Source organism: Uranotaenia lowii, chromosome 2 (assembly GCF_029784155.1).
Source record: "Uranotaenia lowii strain MFRU-FL chromosome 2, ASM2978415v1, whole genome shotgun sequence".
Lineage (NCBI taxonomy): Eukaryota > Metazoa > Arthropoda > Insecta > Diptera > Culicidae > Uranotaenia > Uranotaenia lowii.
The window spans coordinates 378,807,104-378,828,185 of record NC_073692.1 but is presented as its reverse complement, the minus strand read 5'-3'; the positions used below and the strand labels follow the sequence as shown (position 1 = coordinate 378,828,185).

The 21,082-nt window shown below is 39.2% G+C and overlaps 1 protein-coding gene across 1 annotated transcript; it reads left to right on the top strand.

Moving 5' to 3' along the window:
- Positions 1–5,546: 5,546 nt before the first annotated feature.
- Positions 5,547–21,021, top strand: LOC129749555 (spondin-1). Its single transcript, XM_055744563.1, has 5 exons — positions 5,547–5,921; positions 15,979–16,382; positions 16,444–17,512; positions 17,613–18,038; positions 18,098–21,021. Exons 1-5 carry the CDS (start codon positions 5,723–5,725, stop codon positions 18,352–18,354), a joined length of 2,355 nt encoding a protein of 784 aa, XP_055600538.1. The 5' UTR covers positions 5,547–5,722; the 3' UTR covers positions 18,355–21,021.
- The last annotated feature ends 61 nt before the right edge of the window (positions 21,022–21,082 follow it).

Genomic DNA, 21,082 nt, shown 5'->3' with positions numbered 1-21,082 from the left:
TTGCAATTTTACACCCATAGAAGAGGTTGCAAAAATCCAATGCCTTTTTAGCAAATCTCTGTGCCGATAATGCTCTGAAATGTGCACTGTGCCGAAGACGGTATGTTTGAAAAACCGTAACTGGCATAAGGACTCGGCTCCCAACCAAAATGATGACCACTACATTCAAGCGAAACCAGAAAAACATTTTATGGGATTTCCTTCCTATTGGATAATTCATCCCAGAAACAAGAAAATAAAAATTAAAACCACAGCGCTGTAGTGAGAATCGAACTCACATCACCAATTGTATCGCCTTGCCAGTCCGACATTCTAACCAGTGTGCTATTCGAGCTTCATGCAGGACGAGGTATATTTGTCATAGGCTTTCTGTTACCGATCAATCACAAAAAACGTACAACGGCGGCTTCCCGGCGTTTGGCCTCCTTTCAATGCATTCCTTTGTCTTGTGATGGAAACGGGAAAGGGAACGGGAGTGAAGGAACGGGAATCCCATTGAATGAGAACTGTGCTTTGCTTACTGCCTGCTATTACATACACACGCTACATATACACAGCTGCTAAAGCCGGGCAGCTTGGCCGGTGCTTGTTTGCCGGTGAATTGAAGGAATGTTTTTGATGTTGCTTTTGCTACATACACACGCACAGCTTAGCCGTGTTTGCCGGTTGATTGAATTAGATGGATGTTTTTGTTGTTGCTTTTGCTACATTCACACGCACAGTGCTCGGTTCGCTGGCTGCCTGGTGTTGGCCGGTATTTATTTCCATCCTTCTTCGGCTTGTGATGCGATGGGGAGGGACGCGAAAACGTTTTTATTTTGTTTCATTCAGACATACGCAATTCGGTTGCGCTGGGAGGTTAATGCCGGTGGGCGCAAATCGAATCAGTGCCGGTCGCGTTATCTTCTTGTACCAATGATGCTATGAAATTGACTACACGCCATTGGCACAGAGGCTGAATTTTGGGTGTAAGATTTTGAATAAAACATCTGAATAAACCTAGATACAATTTATCTTCATCTGAATGAATTAAACTAAATTAAATTAAGACCTTGGTAAAATAATCTGTATTAAATATCATGTTATAACATAAATCAGGATCGCAATAAAAATAAATACTTGGCCAAGTCATCAAAACCCTTAATCGCAATATCCTCAGCACTGTTCCGTGGAATTTGAAATCAATGATCAGCCTCAACCAGATATGCAGTACAAATAAGTTATCTGTTAAAAATGAAGATTATTATTTTTTATTGAGGAATCTGAATGCGCAAAAACGAGTGAGGTTCTCAATTAAATTGAGTCAGTGGCATAGCATTTCTCCAAAAATTGGCGAAAGTATGTCAGAGTACATTTTGAAAATGTATTCCAAATTTGAACAAAAGCATATTAGAGTGCATTTGAACCCCCCGGAACGAGGGGTACAAGTGAAAAATTCAATTATCGAGAAATGTTGACCTTTTCTGTCAGTAGATGGTGTTAAGGTTTGTTAAAAGATTGTCCGTTGGCGTTTATATGAAATATTTTAAGAGCTAGGTATCTTGGAATATATTATTTTTGCCAGAACCCATCGTTGACACCGGCAATCATCAGAAAACCGATCATCCGCAGAATTGTTCAACCCGAGCTTATCCTCGACGAGCGCACAAGCCAGTATTGTTTCTGGAAGCAACAGCAGGGTCGGTGAGAATATTCAGGTGGTAGAACGCAAAACTGACCATGGGAACCAATCAAGTTGAGCTGTCTACCATTCCGGTTGTTCTAGAAGTGTTCCCTATCTGTTTTCCTTTGAATTGGAACGGAATATCAAAAAACATACGTACATCTATGTTCCTAACTGTTCCCGAAAGTTAGGTTCAATTAAATGTAAGCACTTAATAAATTGATGACCATTATTTTCACAAAAAGACCGTTTGTTAATCGTTTATTGTCGTTAAACTGCCGAAGAAATCTGCTGAAAAAATTTATCGTTAGCCCTTTTAATAAAATCTCTCCGTCAGGCTGATTATTTTGGGGATGTCTTCGTCTTCGAGTGCTTTGTTAGTAAACAAACGCAACGTGTCCATGGTAGCCAATTTGGGAAATCAACATGGCTGATTCGAATATTTGGTTGATCAGTACACCTACTATATACCCCCCTTGGACCAAATCACCCTTTGACATTGACCGACGTGTATCGGAAGTGTGAATTTCTATGTTTTACATGAAGTCATAATGCATGCATTCAAATAAACAAACAAACATGCATAGTAATTTTACTATTCAAATCAAGCTCCTCGTGCATACTAAGTTTTATCTTAACACATACTAGTTTCATCATGAAACATATCAATTTTACTAGGCACGAAGTAAAACCATGCATCATTCCAAATTTACTAAAACGCAGTCGAACATACTATGCGCAGCCAAATTGAGCACATGATAAAAATAGCTATGCGTAAGGTATTATAAACAAAAAAACATACTTGACTCAAAAATATGGTTGCCTGTGTTCATTTAAACTACGGATTTAGTAGTTTTACTATGTATTTGTTTTGTGTGTACGGTTGAAATAGAAACAGTGCTGCAAAAAAAAATAAAAATCAACGCCCAACGATCTTGAAAATATTTTTGCATGATAAAATTTTCAAAATGTCAAAATTTCTACCACTTTTTCCCAGCACCAATGAACTTGCTCTAAAGGAATAATTTCTTTCAACCCTCTATTCCTGTAAAGTTAGATAAATAATTAGCAAGCCGCGACATGAACGGAATCTGTTATGTATAGCGGTTAACCAAACCCCTTTTTTTTTCTTTCACACACCCCCTAATTATCGTCAAGGTCATAATTATTCGTTTTAATGTAATCTCTGATGGTTTATCATTTTATGAACATTAATCAGTAATATGAAAATGCTTAGGAAATTTAGTAGCAAAACAAACACTCGCTTTCTTCCCCCGCAATTCACACAGAACTCTACTACAATGCACTCTCGAAAATCCGCAGCTATTTTCCATCAATTGACTTCATACAAACTGTTCATGACATATTCCAAGTGTAAAGCGAAACGGAGTTCGTATGGGATCAGCTAGTATGATATAAAAGTGGAAGGATTGTTTGAAAACTACGTTACTTTTCAAAATGTTTTCAATATATAAAGGGGGAATAGGGTTTACCGGTTTAAAAAAAACACCTTTTAACGAATTTTTTTTAGAGCTATCGTTCAAACAAAAGTATTCAATTTTGTTGCATCTCTCTCTCTCTCTCTCTCTCTCTCTCTCTCTCTCTCTCTCTCTCTCTCTCTCTCTCTCTCTCTCTCTCTCTCTCTCTCTCTCCTCTCTCTCTCTCTCTCTCTCTCTCTCTCCTCTCTCTCTCCTCTCTCTCTCTCTCTCTCTCTCTCTCTCTCTCTCTCTCTCTCTCTCTCTCTCTCTCTCTCTCTCTCTTCTCTCTCTCTCTCTCTCTCTCTCTCTCTCTCTCTCTCTCTACCTCTCTCTCTCTCTCTCCCCCCCCCTTCTGAAGGGGGTCGTCCATACAAGACAAATATTGTTTTCACGTATTGATGTTATTTTCCGTCGGATTGTGATGAAAATTTGCACATGAGTGTTTTGAGAGACGAACAATCGATTACAGTTATCAAATTTAGGGTTTGAGGTCGGACAAAAGGGGTCGCCCATATCAACTGATTAATGTTTTTGCGATATTGGCGTTATTACACACCGGATTGTGATGAAAATTTGCACATGAGTGTTTTGAAAGACGAGCAATCGATTACAGTTGTCAAATTTAGGGTTGAGGTCGGCAAAAGGGGTCGTCCATATCCACTGATTAATGTTTTTGCGATATTGCGACATTGGGTTGTGATGAAAATTTGCACATGAGTGTTTTGAAAGACGAGCAATCGATTTCAAGTTCGAATTGCGGATCACAAGTCGGCTGAAGGAGTCGTCCATACCCAACTTTAAAGTTTTTGCGATTTTGACGTTATTCTACATTGGATTGAGATGAAAATTTCCGCATAGGAGTTTTGAGGGACGCTCTTTTGCTTTCAGGTTTCAAATCTTGACTCAGGGGTCGGCAAAAGGGGTTATTATCTGTTCACTGTTTATAACGATATTCTCTTGATTGAGCATAGAATTGTAATGAAAATTGGCACATGGGAGTTTAACAGAAAAGATAATTGATTTCAGGTGTCAAGTTTTGAATCGTGGTAAAAAACAGGCCGTCCATGTTAGTTGCTCACTGTTTTCGCGATATTGTCGTGATCATGCATCGGATTGAGATGAAAATGTTCAGATGAGGGTTATAAACTATGAGCAATTGACTCCAGGTAGCATGTTCCGTGTCAAGGGTCGGTGAAAGGGGCGTCTATATTCACTGATCACTGTTTTCAAGTTCCTGACGTAATTTTACATATAATTTGAAAAAAAAAAAAATGGCACAAGGGAGTTTTGAGGAACGTCAAATTGGTTTCAATTATCGAATTTCGGGCCATGGGACAGAAAAAGAGGGTTTCATTAAAAGTTCAGTGTTTTGTGCAATAATTTTGTTGGAGGCAGTTAATTGATACCAATTTAAGTGTGAAGGTCAAGCAAAAGAGTCGTGCACACAAACAAATAGTACATGTTTCTGCCATAATGTCTAGATTTTGCAACCGATCGAGAAGAAAACACTCTCACATAAATTTTAATAAAAAGCCGATCAACCGTTTAATTTGAATTTCAAGTAATAGTAATAGTAGCGACTTTAAACACTGTTGAATTTTTTCCCCAAAATTGTCGAAAGAATGTTTCGAATTCATTTTCTAAACTCATTTTGACGTACCAATGATTTAAAGCGAAACGAAGTTCGTACGGGTTCAGCTAGTATTTTATAAGAGGGTTTTTTTTTGCGTACGGATATTTGGCATAACTCAAAATTAGATATGACAAATGTTTTTATGGAAGTTCGTAACTTCCCACTTTGGGAAAAAAAGGTGGAAATCCATAAATTTTAACATTTTTTAAGTTATTATGAAGCTTTGAAAACAGATTACAAATTTCAGATCATGAAAAAACAAGTTTATATATCAAGTTCCAGTAAATAATATATACCATCTTTGAATTGCAATTCGGAACTCCAGCTGCAGCTCTCATTTCAAAGTTGTTGGTTCTAAACCATGATGAGGTTTGATAAAAAAAATGCTTACAAAAATCTAAATTTGAATAAATTTTTACAAATTACATTACGGTGTACCAAAGCACACCGGGTCAGCTAGTATGATATAAAAGTGAAGAGATTGTTTGAAAACTACGCTTCTTTTCAAAATGTCTTCAACATATTAATTCAATTAAGGTTATTTAAAATAATTTAAAAAGATTTAAAAAAATTTCATTTGTATTCAAGGGAGTTTTCAGCAGTATTTGAAAGTGCAATTGTTCAAACTTTGAAAAGAAAAAAAAATCGTTTAAAAATGTACAAATTTCATCTATTGATCATTCTAAACTCCATCAGTTCATCCAGACAGTTTTTCCTTTTAATCTGTCATTCGTTGTTCACCAAAGACTGTCTTGCAGGCGCCGTCGGATCATCCGTTAGTCTTCAATGAACCGCCGCGGACTAAAGACGTTGTTGCTAGTGTGTTGTTACGCCGTCCCACACGACGGGGCTTCTGATTGATAAGTGCTATCAATATATTTTTTTTCCTTGGAGCGAGAATTCTTCTAGTTTTTAACCAAGGGCGACATTTAAACTACTCCTTCCACCATGATTTCCACCGGGTGTATCGGAACCCTGGTACTAGCCGTAACATTTCTAAGTTTGCTGGATCCTGGATTAGGCTGCAGTAAAGTTCCGGTCTTCAACGGGCGCCCCGTCACCAAGGAGAAGAAATCAGGCGATAACGGGTATCGGCTGGCCATTCGAAACGATCCCAAAGGATATGAACCGGGGAAAATCTATAACCGTAACGTACTTCGTTCCGATCCTGGGAAGAAAACGTGTGATCATCATGTGAAAAGTGTCCAGATAGTATCAGTTAAAGTAAAGTAGTTGGTAGTTTGTTTGCCCTCGTGCTCTACCCTAATCAATCGGCTCCGTGTGGCTGGAAGCAATTTGCTTGAGGTCAAGAATTATCATCTTTCTGCCTTCGAGCGCGCGCAAACATTCTCTGTAACAAGACGGACAGACAAGACCAGACCAGATCAGAGAGAGCACGTTCATAACTATGTTGAAGAGGGCAGGCAAAAAGTGCACAACATCTCTGCTGTGTGTACAAAGACCGTTTTCTCGGCTGCTGCACTACTAAATCTAATCTGCTCAGATGATAGTTTAATTATTGATGACTATACGCAAAACGTAATGCAACTAGTTCATCGTTGATAGTGCGGTTGTTGGGTTTTTGATGGGTTTGCATTTGAATGGCCGGTAAAACACATGTTTTTAACGGCGTCGGAAATGTCTATCAGAATTGATTGTAAACGGTTTATTCGTTTCCGGGAAGAAAATAGTTTGGCGATAAGATGGGCCCATGGTTCAATAAATTATTGCACAATGGGGCCCACGCTGAGGATTATAGATAACGATTTACTTGTAAAAATGTTTGATCAAAATTCTTAAATTAAATAAGAATGGGCCTCAAACTTGAAGAATTTCTTGTAACTTGAACGAGTCAAGATAATATTGTGGAAATAATGATGTTCTCCCAACCATTTTCAAGCTGACAGCTTCTTGTTCGAAGCCTTTTCTAGGGTAGGGAAACTGTGTAAAAAATGCCCAGAGCAGGCAAGATGCGTCACCTTCAGTATTTCACTAAACATTTTTCAACATTCTTGAAAAAACCAATCTGTTCTATTTACTATATTTTAGGAGTTTTTCTTGCAATTTTTCAACTTTTCCCGTAAGAAATTACGGCATTTTTTTCATTTAGTTTTTTTTATTTTACTTACAAAGTTTTTATGTGCCGGGAGTATCTAACCTCGGGTTAGTAAGAGGGGGTCGTAATTGTCGCAGTGACTCAACCGTTAGTTCAGATCGAATTATAGAAAAGGAAGGGGGAATATCTGGGGTCACTTCCATGTTAAAATGCTTACACCATCCCTTCTTCGGAACCTTAGGGATAATCGTATGGAGTCAACGTCCCGGTGTGCCATTATCCCAGCTAGACTGCGGCGTTAATCGCTAAAGTGTGAGGTATTGAAAAATATTCATTGTAAGTTATTATCCTCTCAAAGATTTTAACTTGTGACGCGCCCACCTTAGCCAATGAGTCCCCATTCTCATTGCCTTGAATAAGACAATGAGACGAGATCCAGAGCGCCCAATACTGCTGAAATTTCCAGCAAGAAATGGGAAGAGCGCTTCATCAGTTTCCTCGATTGATTCGCCTCAACGGAGCTGAGATTATCCGAATAGATGAAATAGTGGTCTACGGGCAGTGTTCGAGTGTGTTCCAAGGTACAATGAATAGCGGCTAGCTCTGTAACGTATAACCAGAGCATGGCTCTCGAAGCTTGAACGAAGCTTCAAAGCTCTCATTGCACATCGTGAAGCCAGTCGCGCGTACGATTCTAGAACCACCAATAAAGAACATAAAAGGGCTGCGTCCGGGCAGACCTTTTTGCGCGAACTGTATCATCCATCGACTCGAGCTTTCCTCATTTTATTTCGAAGGCGTGTGATATCGCATGTTTTGTGCTATTTCCTAAAGCGTGTGCAGAGACGTTTCTCGAGATAACCCATCCACGAATCACCGCCAGTACACACGTTTCTTGCCCCTGATCATGTTCTTGAAGATGCGTTCTAAGGCCAAGTAACATTGGAACTTGTTAGGATATCCGGTTCTGCGAATCTCAGCAAATGCCTTGCATTTTTCTCCTTGCGCGCGTAAGAAATGTCCATCCCACCACGGAGTGTGAGGTCTTTTCTGGATCGTCGAAGCCTCATACCGTCTGACCTGTGCCCCTATTACACAGTCCTCAATTGTCCCGGATATAAAACTGTATTCTGCTTTCGGAGGCAGTTTGTCCATTGAGTCGTTGGCGTCGCTAACACCCGATGCGTACTTATTCCAATCGTGGTCATAAGGTATATTGATCTTTTTGGGTGGACTACGGCCACTGGTGAAACTTAGAAATATTGATAGGCAATTGATACCTTCCGTGAGGGTCTTGGATTACTTTCCACGTACAATCCAAGCTCAGAGAGGAATAAGCTAGAGAAAGTTCTAAAATACTATGCTGTGATTGGGATCCACTGATTCGAGTCACTTCCCCATTATTGAACACGTTCGTCACCAAAAACAAAAAAAATCTCGGAGCTTGAAAGCAACACTAGAGAGCTCTAGATATCCAACACGTGGCGAAACTGAGCAGCTATCTTGAGTAAGAGAGCCGTCACCTGTTATGGGTCCAATGGCGACGAACGTGTTAAGACTAAGACAGTCATGTTGAAATCGTCGCACAGCTCATAAATATTGGAATATATACCGATGCCAGGCAAATGTCTTGGCCAGGTTTCCGAAAAGTACTGGCGAACGACAGTATTCTTGCGAACGTCGCACATGCACCTCGATGAAAGCTTCCCGAATATTTCTTCCCTTACAGTTTTAAAAGGAGCGGTCGTGCGATGCACAGCGACGCCTTGTTTTACCTCATGCGAGAGTTTGTTCGTGGGTATGAAAGTTTTTTTAAGCTCCGTGACAGTTTTGGAAAAATCTTCGTGACAGTTTTCAATGCGTTGAATTTCGCATGACAGTACTACTTACTCCGTCCGACTGTAGCCGAGATTCGCTTGGGCCGAGTTAATTTCGAACGAACGTATGAATTTTCCTTTTGCTTGAAGCTACTGCGTGTGGTGATCACCCCAATCCACCTTCAAGCAAAAGGAAAATACGTTCGATCGAAATTAACTCAGCCCGAGCGAATCTCGGCTACAGTCGGACGAAGTAAGTAGTACTGTCATGCGAAATTCAACGCATTGAAAACTGTCACGAAGATATTCCCAAAACTGTCACGAAGCTTAAAAAACTTTCATCCCCACGAACAAACTCTCGCATGAGGTAAAACAAGGCATTGCTGTACATCGCACGACAGCTTCTTTTAAAACTGTCGGGGAAGAAATATTCGGGAAGCTTTCATCGAGGTGCATGTGCGACTTTCGCAAGAATACTGTCGTTCGCCAGTACTTTTCGGAAGTCTGAGCCGAAGCGTTTCGATTCGTTACCGACGGTACAGCAGCGAACCGAGTGGTAAGGAAAACCGAGACAGTTTGTTTGGCAAGAAAAAAGCTGTCATAGCAAAGCTGTACTTATCGGAAGCCTGGTCTTGGCCTTGAAATCTAGATTGTCAAGAAACGACTTCAATACCCGGAGATGGAGTATTTGAAATACGATAGAAAGAGAAGCATTTCACGATCCAGTAGAATAATATTGTGACAATGGAAGTTGAAATCTATGTTTGGAGAAAGCCAAGTTTTGCATAAAGCGAATACCGTAATCCGGGGTAATATTGATCACTTTTTTCAATATTTTTCGATTATTTTTTCTGCAAAGGGGAATGTGGCATAATTCAGTAATGCACTCCTATGAACGTAAAACATGGTTGCAGATTTTTTTAGACTACTTTAAATTTTATTTGAAAATCGATTTCGTCTCTGTTTTGAATTTGATTTTGACGGTTTTAACCAATTTTTCTTGATCTTAAAGGATACAAAACACCTTCATTATATTTAAAAATGTTAGTTTATGAATTTGACCTTGCTTTTTAACGTTTTTTTTTAAACATTTATAATCGAAAAAAGAAGTATTATGGTGCATACTTTTAGGGGCAAAAATTTAAATAATTGCTAAATAGTTTGAGCTACAAAATACAAATGAAATTTTTTCTTCACACATTTTTCTAGGCCCTACCACTATTTCCATTTTAATTTTTTCTTCAAATTTAACCAACCGGTAGGTACATCATAATTCAAATTGGAATTTAATTTTGGTATTATACTTCTGCTGTTCCATTGTAATACAGAAACAATTTCTCGTAGCTTAATGGACGAGTTATTCATCAAAAGGAATTGCTTCTGCGTGAGGGCAATAGTGAGAGCTTCCTTTTTCAAGACTTCTCTCAAAAAAGGTACTAACATATTAATCATAGAAAAAGTCCAGGAAGAATAAAACAATTTTCGAAAATTTCATCTTACCATCAGTCGAAACGCTTGACCATATTGAACCATAAATGTTTGAAAAAAAAAACCATAATTGAAGTTTTTTGGGGGTAAGTCATTTTCTGAGTTTTCAGTTAAAACTCATAAAATGAGATTTCACGGAAAACTTCTATTATGGCTATTTTTTAACCTTAGGTTAAAACGGGAAAATAGAAGTAAAATAACCGTTTTCCGAAAAGAAAAACAGTATGGCTCGTTGTTTAAAGTTAATAAGGAAGGTTTCCAAATTCTATACAAAAGATCATTGCACTAAAACAGATATGGTATTTCAATAAGCGGAAATGATTTATTTTTGTCCAATTACATAACAATGATTCGATAGGAAAAACTCAATTTATAGATCATATTTCAACCGGGTGGCTGAAATCGAACCAGTAAGAAATTAAATCAAATAGTACAAGGGAACGCCTAATCGTGTTTTTCTGATCGTAATTCATAATCTACCTCTCTAGGGTTCGAGAGGCTGGGTTGGCTAGCTGGGGCAGACGGAGTACTGAGAATTAAACAAACTCTGTTCGGAACATTAATTGCATCAGGTGTATCGATTCTGACATCCACTTTGGGGCTCAGATCTTTTCAAAAATCTTACTCTTCATGAATTATGGAATAACCTTCCGGGTAAGCCTTTAGCATTGTTCTAAGTATTGCTGTTAGTTAGCGATTTTTGATTTGGTACGGATTGTGAGAACTATCTGAAACATTGACCATCTTGCGAGGTCTCGGTAAGTACATAAACCGCATCTGATATTTTAGAACATTTTATCTGAAAAATGAATAAAAAATAATGTTTCGTTTTACAATTACTACCTTTCCAGCTGCCCGGAATGTAAATGAAGTCACCAAGAAGCACGTATTTCTCATTGCGGAAATAGTTTTAGAAAGACATCTAATCGTAGATGAGCTCATTTTTCCCGCATTTTTATCCCGGATGATTTCTTCCTGAATTAATTACGGTCAAAATATTCCACTGCTGGAATAGATTCCGCAGGAAGCAGCTTCCGTCAGAAAATCCAGCTGCATATTATATTCCATTCATTCACCTGAAGGTTCTCCTTGGGGTTCTCTGCAACGACACTGACAATATTAATGGTAAATTTCGCAAAAAAAATCAGCTGATTTGCAATTAACTTGTTCTCGGCCAATGGTTTCAAAATTTCTATTTTTGTCCTCAGTATCCCGGAAATTTACTTTCTACCTTTTAATCCTAAAAACGCTGGTATCTGAACTGCAACGATTGATTTGCTCCCGAAAATTAATTCGTTTTGTTTAAAAAAATTACACTTGATATAAGCCGCGAGACGAAAATTAATTTTGGACACCCACGTCAAAAACCCGACGTAATCTGTATGTATGTATGTAGATAATCCACCATGGGTGCACGGATTCACCGCAGTTTCGCCAACGTATGCGCTCAATTGCATTCTTTAGATTATAAGTTCGGCCAATCTTTAATGCAAATTATCACATACCCGACACCATGGCTTCGTGTGAACTGTCATGTAATGAATGAATTTCGTGTGTATGTATGTCTTATTTGTAGAACGAGCAAACAGTTTCGCAACCGTATAAAATTCATAACATTCTCAGTGTTATGAATCTTCAACAGGTATTCCGCATGCGTGTAGATACCTGCCCAGCTGGCAATTGATTGAACGTTCTTATAGTTATATATTTAAAATTATAAATGAAAGGATATGTAATGCAATAGCAAAGTTTCAAACTCACCTTTTCAAAACACTCAAGGCTTACCTATACCTGGATATTTTACCATTTTTACCAACTGTGAAACACTAAAACAATTATTTAGACTGAAAAATTATAACATAATAAAAAGAGAGAAATAAACATTGGTCGGAGAAAAAAAAGATTAGACAGAATCTTATATCTGTATTTCATTGTTATGTTAATTTTGAGCAGTTTATAGAAGAAGATTTAAATAAAGAACAATTATTCGATATTTAATTGTGCAACGAGCTAGAAACTAGAAAAAATAACAATAATTTGTTCTCTGGAGTTATTTATCTAAGATGCATGGCGTCGTTACAGCTTAAACTGAATCCCTATAGTTAATCCCTATAGTATCAATTAGTATTTCGTTTTGATGCTACGTGAAGAATTACGCTAACTAGTTGAATCTAACGACCCGAATGATAGAAGATTATCAAGAAAACATGATTAATAACTCCCAATGAAAATTGCCTCTCTGCGCCTGGCATGTTATTGAAAAAATTAAAACGAAAGAAGCAAGAAAAACGAGAAAGAAAAAATATAATCGGAATTGCCTCACCAGGTTTGGTTTGAGTTTTTTTCCATGCCGCCGTCCATCGCTTGCTTAGATCCAGAATATGCGCCTACGCCATCCTATACAGAAAACGCGCATGCGCAGATGTGCGTTCTCTGTTTTTTGCGTTCCAAATTTGTTTGGACTGAGGCAGACATGTTCGGACATGTCTCGGCGGTTCATTCTCGGATGGTAAAAAACATTACTAATTGCACTCATTATAACAGACACCTAAATCAATTTGAAAATTTCCGCCCACAAAACTCATCGGAATCGGGAATAATTATAATGTTCCGAACATAACTTTTTTTTCACCATTTCACTACCGATAACCATCATCGCGACGCACCGTAGCAAATATTAAAATAAACCCAATTTCTTTAAATTTTCTATTTTCTATTTATTTTTTCTAAATCAACACACGATTCAAGCAAGCTTCACTTAACTTCATCTTTCCATCGGAAAAAAAAAATTCTTTCTCTCATAACTTTGCAATTTTACCAAGAATATCAGTTCACGAACGAACCGGAGGATGAAACAAAATGAACCGCACACGGCGAAAGCACGATGAAGACCACGTCAAAAACCCGACGTAATCTGGTTCAAAAATCGCGAAATCAGAAACTGGGCGGCCTCCTGGCCAAAAATTTTACAAAGCCACTGGTCGGAGTGATGTCCCCACCAAGTTCAAATTCGTTTTTGCCGATAAGTTTGCAGAAACGTGTTTGATTTGGCAAGGTATTTGCAGCTGCGGACGAAAAACTCCGTTTTTTTGTGAAAAACAAGACCATGGACTCCGAAATGTACAAGGAGAAGTGCCTGAAAAACGTTTTTTTCCGTAGATTAGATCTCACAAAGAACCAGTAAAGTTTTCGCCAGATTTCGGGCCAACGGGTAGGTTTTGGCGAAAAGGACATCAACCCACCCAACTGCCCTCAATTCCGTCCTATCGAAAAATTTGGGCAATTGTCAAGCAGAAGATGAAGAAGAATGGTAGGACGACTCGGGATGCAGCAGAGATGAAGAGGTTGTGGAACAAAATGGCCGCTGAGGTCAGCGAATAGGGTGTTCAAACTATGATGAGTGGTACTCGACGAAAAGTTCAAATTTTCATCAAAACAACATCGGAATAATTTTTTTATTATTTTTTCTTTAAAGTGCAATAAAACCCTACATTATGAGTACAAAACATTTTTGTTTCGTTTACATAGCTCCAAGATAGACCCTTTTTAATGCGTCCAGATTTGTTGTGATCCATGCTTTTTTGAACAGTTTCTTATGATTAAAAAAAACATTAATCGAAGTTTTAAGAGAAACTCATAAAAAGGTTAAAAACTCGAAAATGGTTATAAAAACTGAGCGTGCAGCTAAGAAAAGCTAAAAAAAACATCAGAAAACTGAAAATAGACCCATTTTTGAAAAATCATCCATTTGACAGCCTCATAAATCCTTGATACATGTATTTTTCCATCTAAGAAATGTTTGGCAGTTAGGCCTAAGAGTTATCACCATTCTTTTTTCTAGAAAAAAAAATCCTGAGTCAGGTAGGAGAGATGAAACATAAACCCTGTCTAATGGCGAGGTTGGGAAACAACGACAACATTGGGACAAATGTGTACGATATTCATTTTCCATACAAGTTGAAATATCACAGTTATTTGTGGAACTATTTTGACGAAAATTATATAAAAAGATAGTTTTGAATCAGTATTAATATGTTTCGAAATTTAGGAAAAAAAATGGTTGAAGTTTCACATTTTCATATGTGATGAAAGAAATTAGAGAAACATGAACTATCAAAGAACGAAAGAACATGAGCCGTAAATATCATGAAAATTTCGAAAAAGATACAACGGCTCACCGACAGGACTTGAACCTGCAATCTCCGCTTCGGTACAACGGCGCGTTAGCCAATTCCACCACGGTGAACGTGATGGAACCGGCGAACACGAGCAATCGAGCTCTGCCGATCAACTGCTGGACCTTCTATCGAAACACCATGTATATCCCGCATGTGATCTTTCCCTTTATTGATCTCTCTTGTTTCTCTAACCCCACCCATCGACTCGGGATTTTAGCCGAGCGAGCACATGGTCGATTGCTTCGTGTTTGCCGCAACTTACGGTCAGATGAAGAAGCAATCAGTGCCGCTCAAGGTTCCGATCAATAGAGGGAAAGATCACATGCGGGATATACAGGAAGCGGAAGATTGCAGGTTCAAGTCCTGTCGGTGAGCCGTGGTATCTTTTTCGAAATTTTCATGATATTTACGGCTCATGTTCTTTCGTTCTTTGATAGTTCATGTTTCTCTAATTTCTTTCATCACATATGAAAATGTGATCATTTTCAGGTACAAAGATGTACCAAGCGATTTCATAACATCAGTATTGATTTCAACAGAGCAACACCTCCCTGTGTAACTGGTCTGCTCGGAACCTTGAGCGGCACTGATTGCTTCTTCATCTGACCGTAAGTTGCGGCAAACACGAAGCAATCGACCATGTGCTCGCTCGGCTAAAATCCCGAGTCGATGGGTGGGGTTAGAGAAACAAGAGAGATCAATAGAGGGAAAGATCACATGCGGGATATACATGGTGTTTCGATAGAAGGTCCAGCAGTTGATCGGCAGAGCTCGATTGCTCGTGTTCGCCGGTTCCATCACGTTCACCGTGGTGGAATTGGCTAACGCGCCGTTGTACCGAAGCGGAGATTGCAGGTTCAAGTCCTGTCGGTGAGCCGTTGTATCTTTTTCGAAATTTTCATGATATTTACGGCTCATGTTCTTTCGTTCTTTGATAGTTCATGTTTCTCTAATTTCTTTCATCACATATGAAAATGTGATCATTTTCAGGTACAAAGATGTACCAAGCGATTTCATAACATCAGTATTGGTTGAAGTTTGTCAAAACTATAACCGATAAAGTACTGAAACTCAAGTTCCTTAACCCCTATGCTTATAAAATTTGTTGAAAAAATTGTTAATTTTTTTTCTTCATCCATTAAAAACAAAAGCTGTTTGTACTCATCAAACTAAACTTCTGTGAATTGTTCAGCGAAAAAAATTGGGTTCTCCCAAACAGCTGTAAGCTAACGTCGAGCATACCTACCCCCCTCCCTCCCCTATGTCGAAATCGTAACTCTCGAGCTCACTTCCCCCCCCTTGGAGCGTTACGTTATCAATGAACGCCCCCTAGATAGTTTCCTCTGATTCGAAGAGTCATATGAACACGTTACAATAAACTCATTGAGAAATTGCATTTTCAACCCTAATGAATAACTTATTAAACGTAATAATGTTATCAAATGACTCAAAGTAATACATTTTTGATGTAGTATTTTTCCCAACAAAAGAAGCTTGACTTGGCATAGAAATGATTCATTGGCATGATTCTGATCTCAATAACTATTTTTAACAAGATCAAGATGGCAGACTACCTTGGACGACTTTGGATACTTCACACGCTCTATGAACTGATTGAATTAGTATTTCTGCATACTAAAAACAAACATCCTTCCACATATTCAGTGTTCCTAGTCGGTTCGAGAACCCACGTGAAGCTGCAACAATTCTCACACTTTATGCTGACAGCTCAGGCCACCAGCAGCTCGTCTAGCGGGGCCAGAACGTTCATCGCAGGTCCGAAACGAGTGGGTCGCTTTCAGCTGTTCAGCGACTCCCTCACTAAGTTCTACGACCATTGCGTGAACACTGTCACTCAGGCGGACGACTTCCCCAAAACGGAAGTGCAGGTTATGTGGGTTGCCCCGGCCAGTGGATCCGGATGCGTTAGCCTGTCGGCCATGGTATTCGAGAGTGAAGACTCCTGGTACTCGGACGAGGGAGCTCTGACCAAGGTCCTTTGCGAGATGAAACCAGAACCCAAGATCATGAAGGGGGAGTGCTGCGCCTGTGATGAAGCTAAGTATAATGTAGAGTTTGATCAAATCAGGCTTGTTTTTAATGTATCTTTAAATAAGTTTTTTATTGTAGTTCATCTTTGAAGGAATCTGGTCGAACGAAACTCACCCGAAGGACTTTCCTTTCGCCGTTTGGTTGACGCACTTCTCCGATATCATTGGGGCATCGCACGATACGAACTTCTCGTTCTGGGGTGAAAACCACATTTCAACCGATGGGTTTCGATCGCTAGCTGAGTGGGGCTCGGTTCGTCAGCTGGAACAGGAACTCCGTGCCAAAGGTCCAAGGTTACGTACTTTGATCAAGGCTGCCGGGTTGTGGTACCCGAGGGTCAATTCGAACACTTCTTCCAACTTTAGGGTGGATCGGAAGCATCATAAGGTATCGCTTGCGTCTATGTTTGGTCCATCTCCGGATTGGGTAGTCGGCGTTAGTGGTCTGGATCTATGCAGTGAAGACTGTACCTGGGTAGACTCACTCGATGTAGATCTGTTCCCGTGGGATGCTGGCACCGATAACGGTATCAGCTACATGTCAGCTAATTCAGAAACCCAACCTAGAGAACGAATGCACAGAATAACGACAATGTACCCCGAGGATCCTAGGGCTCCATTTTACAATCCCAAGGCGAAGGAAATGGTTCCTCTTGCCAAGGTCTATTTTAGGAGAGAAAAGATCATTCATCGAAACTGTGACGATGAATTTCTTGAAGCGCAAGTTCTGGAATTGGCCGAAAATACGGAAGAAGTCAACCGGGTTGAGTGCGAAACGACGGGCTACAGCGAGTGGACTCCTTGCTCGGTGAGTTGTGGCAAAGGCATCCGAATGAGAACCAGAGAATATCTGCAATCGGACAAGGCTGCCCGGTATCAGTGCAATCGGCAGCTCATTTCCAAGGAGATGTGCGTTGCCGATGTTCCGGAGTGTCCAGATGAAGGGCCTGATGCCGACGATAGTTCCGAAGATATTCGGAAAGTTGCTGCCAACGTTGATGACGACGGTGAAGGGATTGGAGTTTGTAAAACCACCAGATGGAGCGAATGGAGTGAGTGTTCGGCATCGTGTGGCATTGGAGTCACCATGAGGACCAGAACGTTCATCAACCATATGGGTCGCAAGAAGTGTCCGCACATCAGTGTTGGTGAGTGTTTTATTTTAAGGGTCTTTTTTTCACTTGAAATGTTATGTATTTTTGAACTGTATCCAGTATCGTTTAATTTTTTTCATTCAAAAATTCTCAGTCGAAAAGCAAAAATGCATGCAACCCGAGTGCACCCTGACGGATGTCGAGATCCCGGATCCGATGTGTCCGGTAACATCTTGGAGCGATTGGAGCCCGTGCAGCGCCACCTGTGGCAAGGGTGTCAAAATAAGAACCCGTTTGCTTTTGGTGGGACCGGAACTGATCGATAAATGTTCCCAGCGGATTGAACTAAATCAGCAGCGGGCTTGTACGGAAAAGTCGGACTGTTTGTTCGATGTTTTCACGGCCCGGGAGATCTGTTCCCAGAAACCGGAAACCGGACCTTGTCGGGGTAAATATCAGCGCTACGCGTACGATTCGGATCGGAGCACTTGCGTGCCATTCTTCTACGGAGGCTGCCGAGGAAACCGGAACAACTTTTTGACCAACGAAGATTGTATGCAGACGTGTCGAGTGGCTATCGGTATTTTTTGATGAATTTATCTTCGTAAAAGTTTACTGATTGGATCCATTTTTTTACAGAACCTGAACAAGCCCGTGACATCCACCTTCATCCAACTTCTGGACCGAGTCGAAGATCTCAGGAGCAAACGGAAGACAACCTTCCGGTGGACTGTGTACTGTCCGACTGGACCGAATGGACTCCGTGCAGTGTGACCTGTGGAACCGGACGTTCCGAGCGCTATCGTAATGTGGTCCTTCCGGCCCGAAACGGTGGACAACCCTGCCCCGGAAGAATCGTGAAACGACGGAAGTGCACCGGGCCTCCGTGTGCTTGATTGGTTGAAGAAGTTGAATTGAGGCGCTTAGGATCAGAGGGGTGCAAGTGCCGAAATGATGATTTCGAGAAAACGGGCCTCAAAGTTTGTTTTTCTAAATCAAAATTATGGAATCAATTTTTCTACTAAATTTTCGATGGAGTGTGTCTCATGAGATCTAAAATGAACGATTCTGAAAGAAAAACCAAAGTTTTTGCGATATTTATGTTAAAACGGCGAACTACTTTTATTGATATTTTTCACTTGCACCCTTCTGATCCCAAGAATGACACTTGCACCCCTCTGACTCCAAACAATATGATAGCATCCTTTTGGAACCTGTATGTAACGAGTATTTTCAGTATAATACTAGATGTTTTGTTTTTGTTCACACATTTAGTTTTCTGCGTTTTCGGGCTTTAAATTTCTATGCAACTCATAATGAACGAGGTTTGCATGTTCCACTATCCTTTTTTTTTGTTTCGATTATAGTCGTTTTACCATCTTTATGGCATTCGCGACTTTATCAACGTTACAGTTACGGATCGTTATTGAAAAACTATCCGGTACAACTGTGTTCGATGTTTGCTCTTGGGCTCGAACTCGCGGACATCGGCTCAGGAGACAACAGACTTGCCAACTGAGCTATATCACAAGCCCCGTTCCACTATCCTAATTCCCAGAATTTGTTGTAAACTTTCAATCTCTCTTTTTCCTTAATGGATACACAAGAATGCATATGTGTTCATTCATTGAAATTAACTGTTTAGCTGGTCGCTTTTTCCGGTAGAACCAACGTACGCTTCCCCTTGGATTCGTAGCTTTTTTCGCAAGATGAGTATCCAGACTGCCTGATTTCGTTGGCGTTTTTGGGGTCTAGATGAATGGCCAGTTGACTCTCCAGGAATGGACTCATTCTCGCTAGCAACTGCAGCAGCAGCAACTTCTGATTCTCCAGAAGAACCGTGGATGTTTAACTTTTCTTTTTTTGGTCTTATTATATTTTTAAATTGCGACCCAGAGATGGTCTTATTATAAAAATTCTCTTTCCTAAGAAGTTATGTAAATATTCCTTCAAGGACTTAATGTAATTTTTTATAAACTACCTGTCGCAACGTCTCATCTGAACTTTTAGAAGTTTCATTTTGTTCCGTGGGATAGTAGGGGAGAGGCGGGCTATATGCGCATATTAAGGAAAGCACTCATGTTCTCCCATATTCCAATAGATAGGAGTCGGAAAACTATATACACATGAGCGGACATCTGTTTTCTATACGTCAGAGCAATTTTTCTATTAAAATCTCTTACAGTTTTTGTGAAAATAATTTTATAATAAAAGAAGTCAAAATAGCCGATTTCCGAAACTGGCGGGCTAAATGCGCATATTTATGATTTTAGCTATATTTCATTAACACTTGCAATATTTTGATACTATTTAATTTAAAATGGTAGAAACGGATGTTAAGCATACGTCAAGGCTGAAATTTTGGTGAAATTTTTTACATCACTTATTCTTTTGCATAAAACATAGTTAGGTATGCCATATGGCCATATTTCATGGTAATATTTTGTTCATATCGTATTTTTATCGGATCAGTATGAAGTTTTTCTTTTTTCGCTGTAAGATCGTGATTTGAGCGTAGATTTAATGTTTAAATGATAAAAATTCATAAGACTATTATATTTTTCTTGATATAGGCATTTAACCTGCCTTGATATAGGCATTCAGAACCTGTCTCTTATTCCAATATCTTATCACTTACAACTTTGCCAAAAGCTTCAATTTGTTGAATTTCCGATTTCCAGATGAATTAGAAAGAAAAACCATTAAAATTTTTGTTCACAGAATCTGTACGCACGATAATTAAAGTTCAATATATTATAATAAAACAAACAAAAATTTTGTTTGAATTTTTTAATTTTTTTGGCTTTATATAACCATCAAATTTCTTCATGCCATGTTTCAATAGCGTATTACCCTCAAACTGCACTGATTAGATACGTTGAATCTCCAGCCATATCGTCAATCGGCTGTATGCGCATATTACCCAACATGCGCATTTAGGAATACTTCCCCCTATGTGACATCATGATCAGAGCCTGTCGAAAACTCTGAATCCTTTGAGCTTTCATCCGAGAGATTTTTCTTAGATATATTTGCCAAAAAATTATTTTTAAGTGCGTTTTGTATTTGCCTTTTATCCCAATTAGAATTATCTAAATTTGCCATAAAAAAATATTTTGGAATTTTTTGTATACATAACAATGAGATTTTCATGCTGACGAAGTTACACCTGAATCTATTTTCATCACTTCTCTATCTGGGGACTTAGGATTATTCTGGTCAGAACCAGTAGAAAATCCTAGTCGGAGCTAGATGATGTTGTTTTCAACTGACAAAAATGTATACGTTCTAATGAAATCAGCCTAAAAGTATAATCCTTTGGTGTCAGAAGGGTGCAAGTGCACTTGCACCCTTCTGACACCAAACGAAACAGGATTTTAATTGACACGTTTTTTTATAAATAGCTTAAAAATATCGAAATAATTTTTCTTTTGACCTGTGTCTTCTACAGAATGTTAATCTATACTTTAACTATCCGAAAAACAGTTTATCTCAGTTTCGATAAAAAATCACTTGCACCCCTCTGATCCTAAGTGCCTCAATTCAAATTAATATCTTAAAAGGTTGTTTATAATCTTGTACTTTGATTGTGTTTTGAAATGATCGGAATTTCGTTGCTTCTTT

Bases quoted from the DNA above. Each gene is read 5' to 3' on its own strand.
- LOC129749555 (XM_055744563.1), top strand. From the start codon at position 5,723: ATGATTTCCACCGGGTGTATCGGAACCCTGGTACTAGCCGTAACATTT. The intron at 5,922-15,978 runs GTAACGTACTTC...CCACATATTCAG, and splicing joins ACCGGGGAAAATCTATAACC to TGTTCCTAGTCGGTTCGAGA. The intron at 17,513-17,612 runs GTGAGTGTTTTA...AAAAATTCTCAG, and splicing joins GTGTCCGCACATCAGTGTTG to TCGAAAAGCAAAAATGCATG.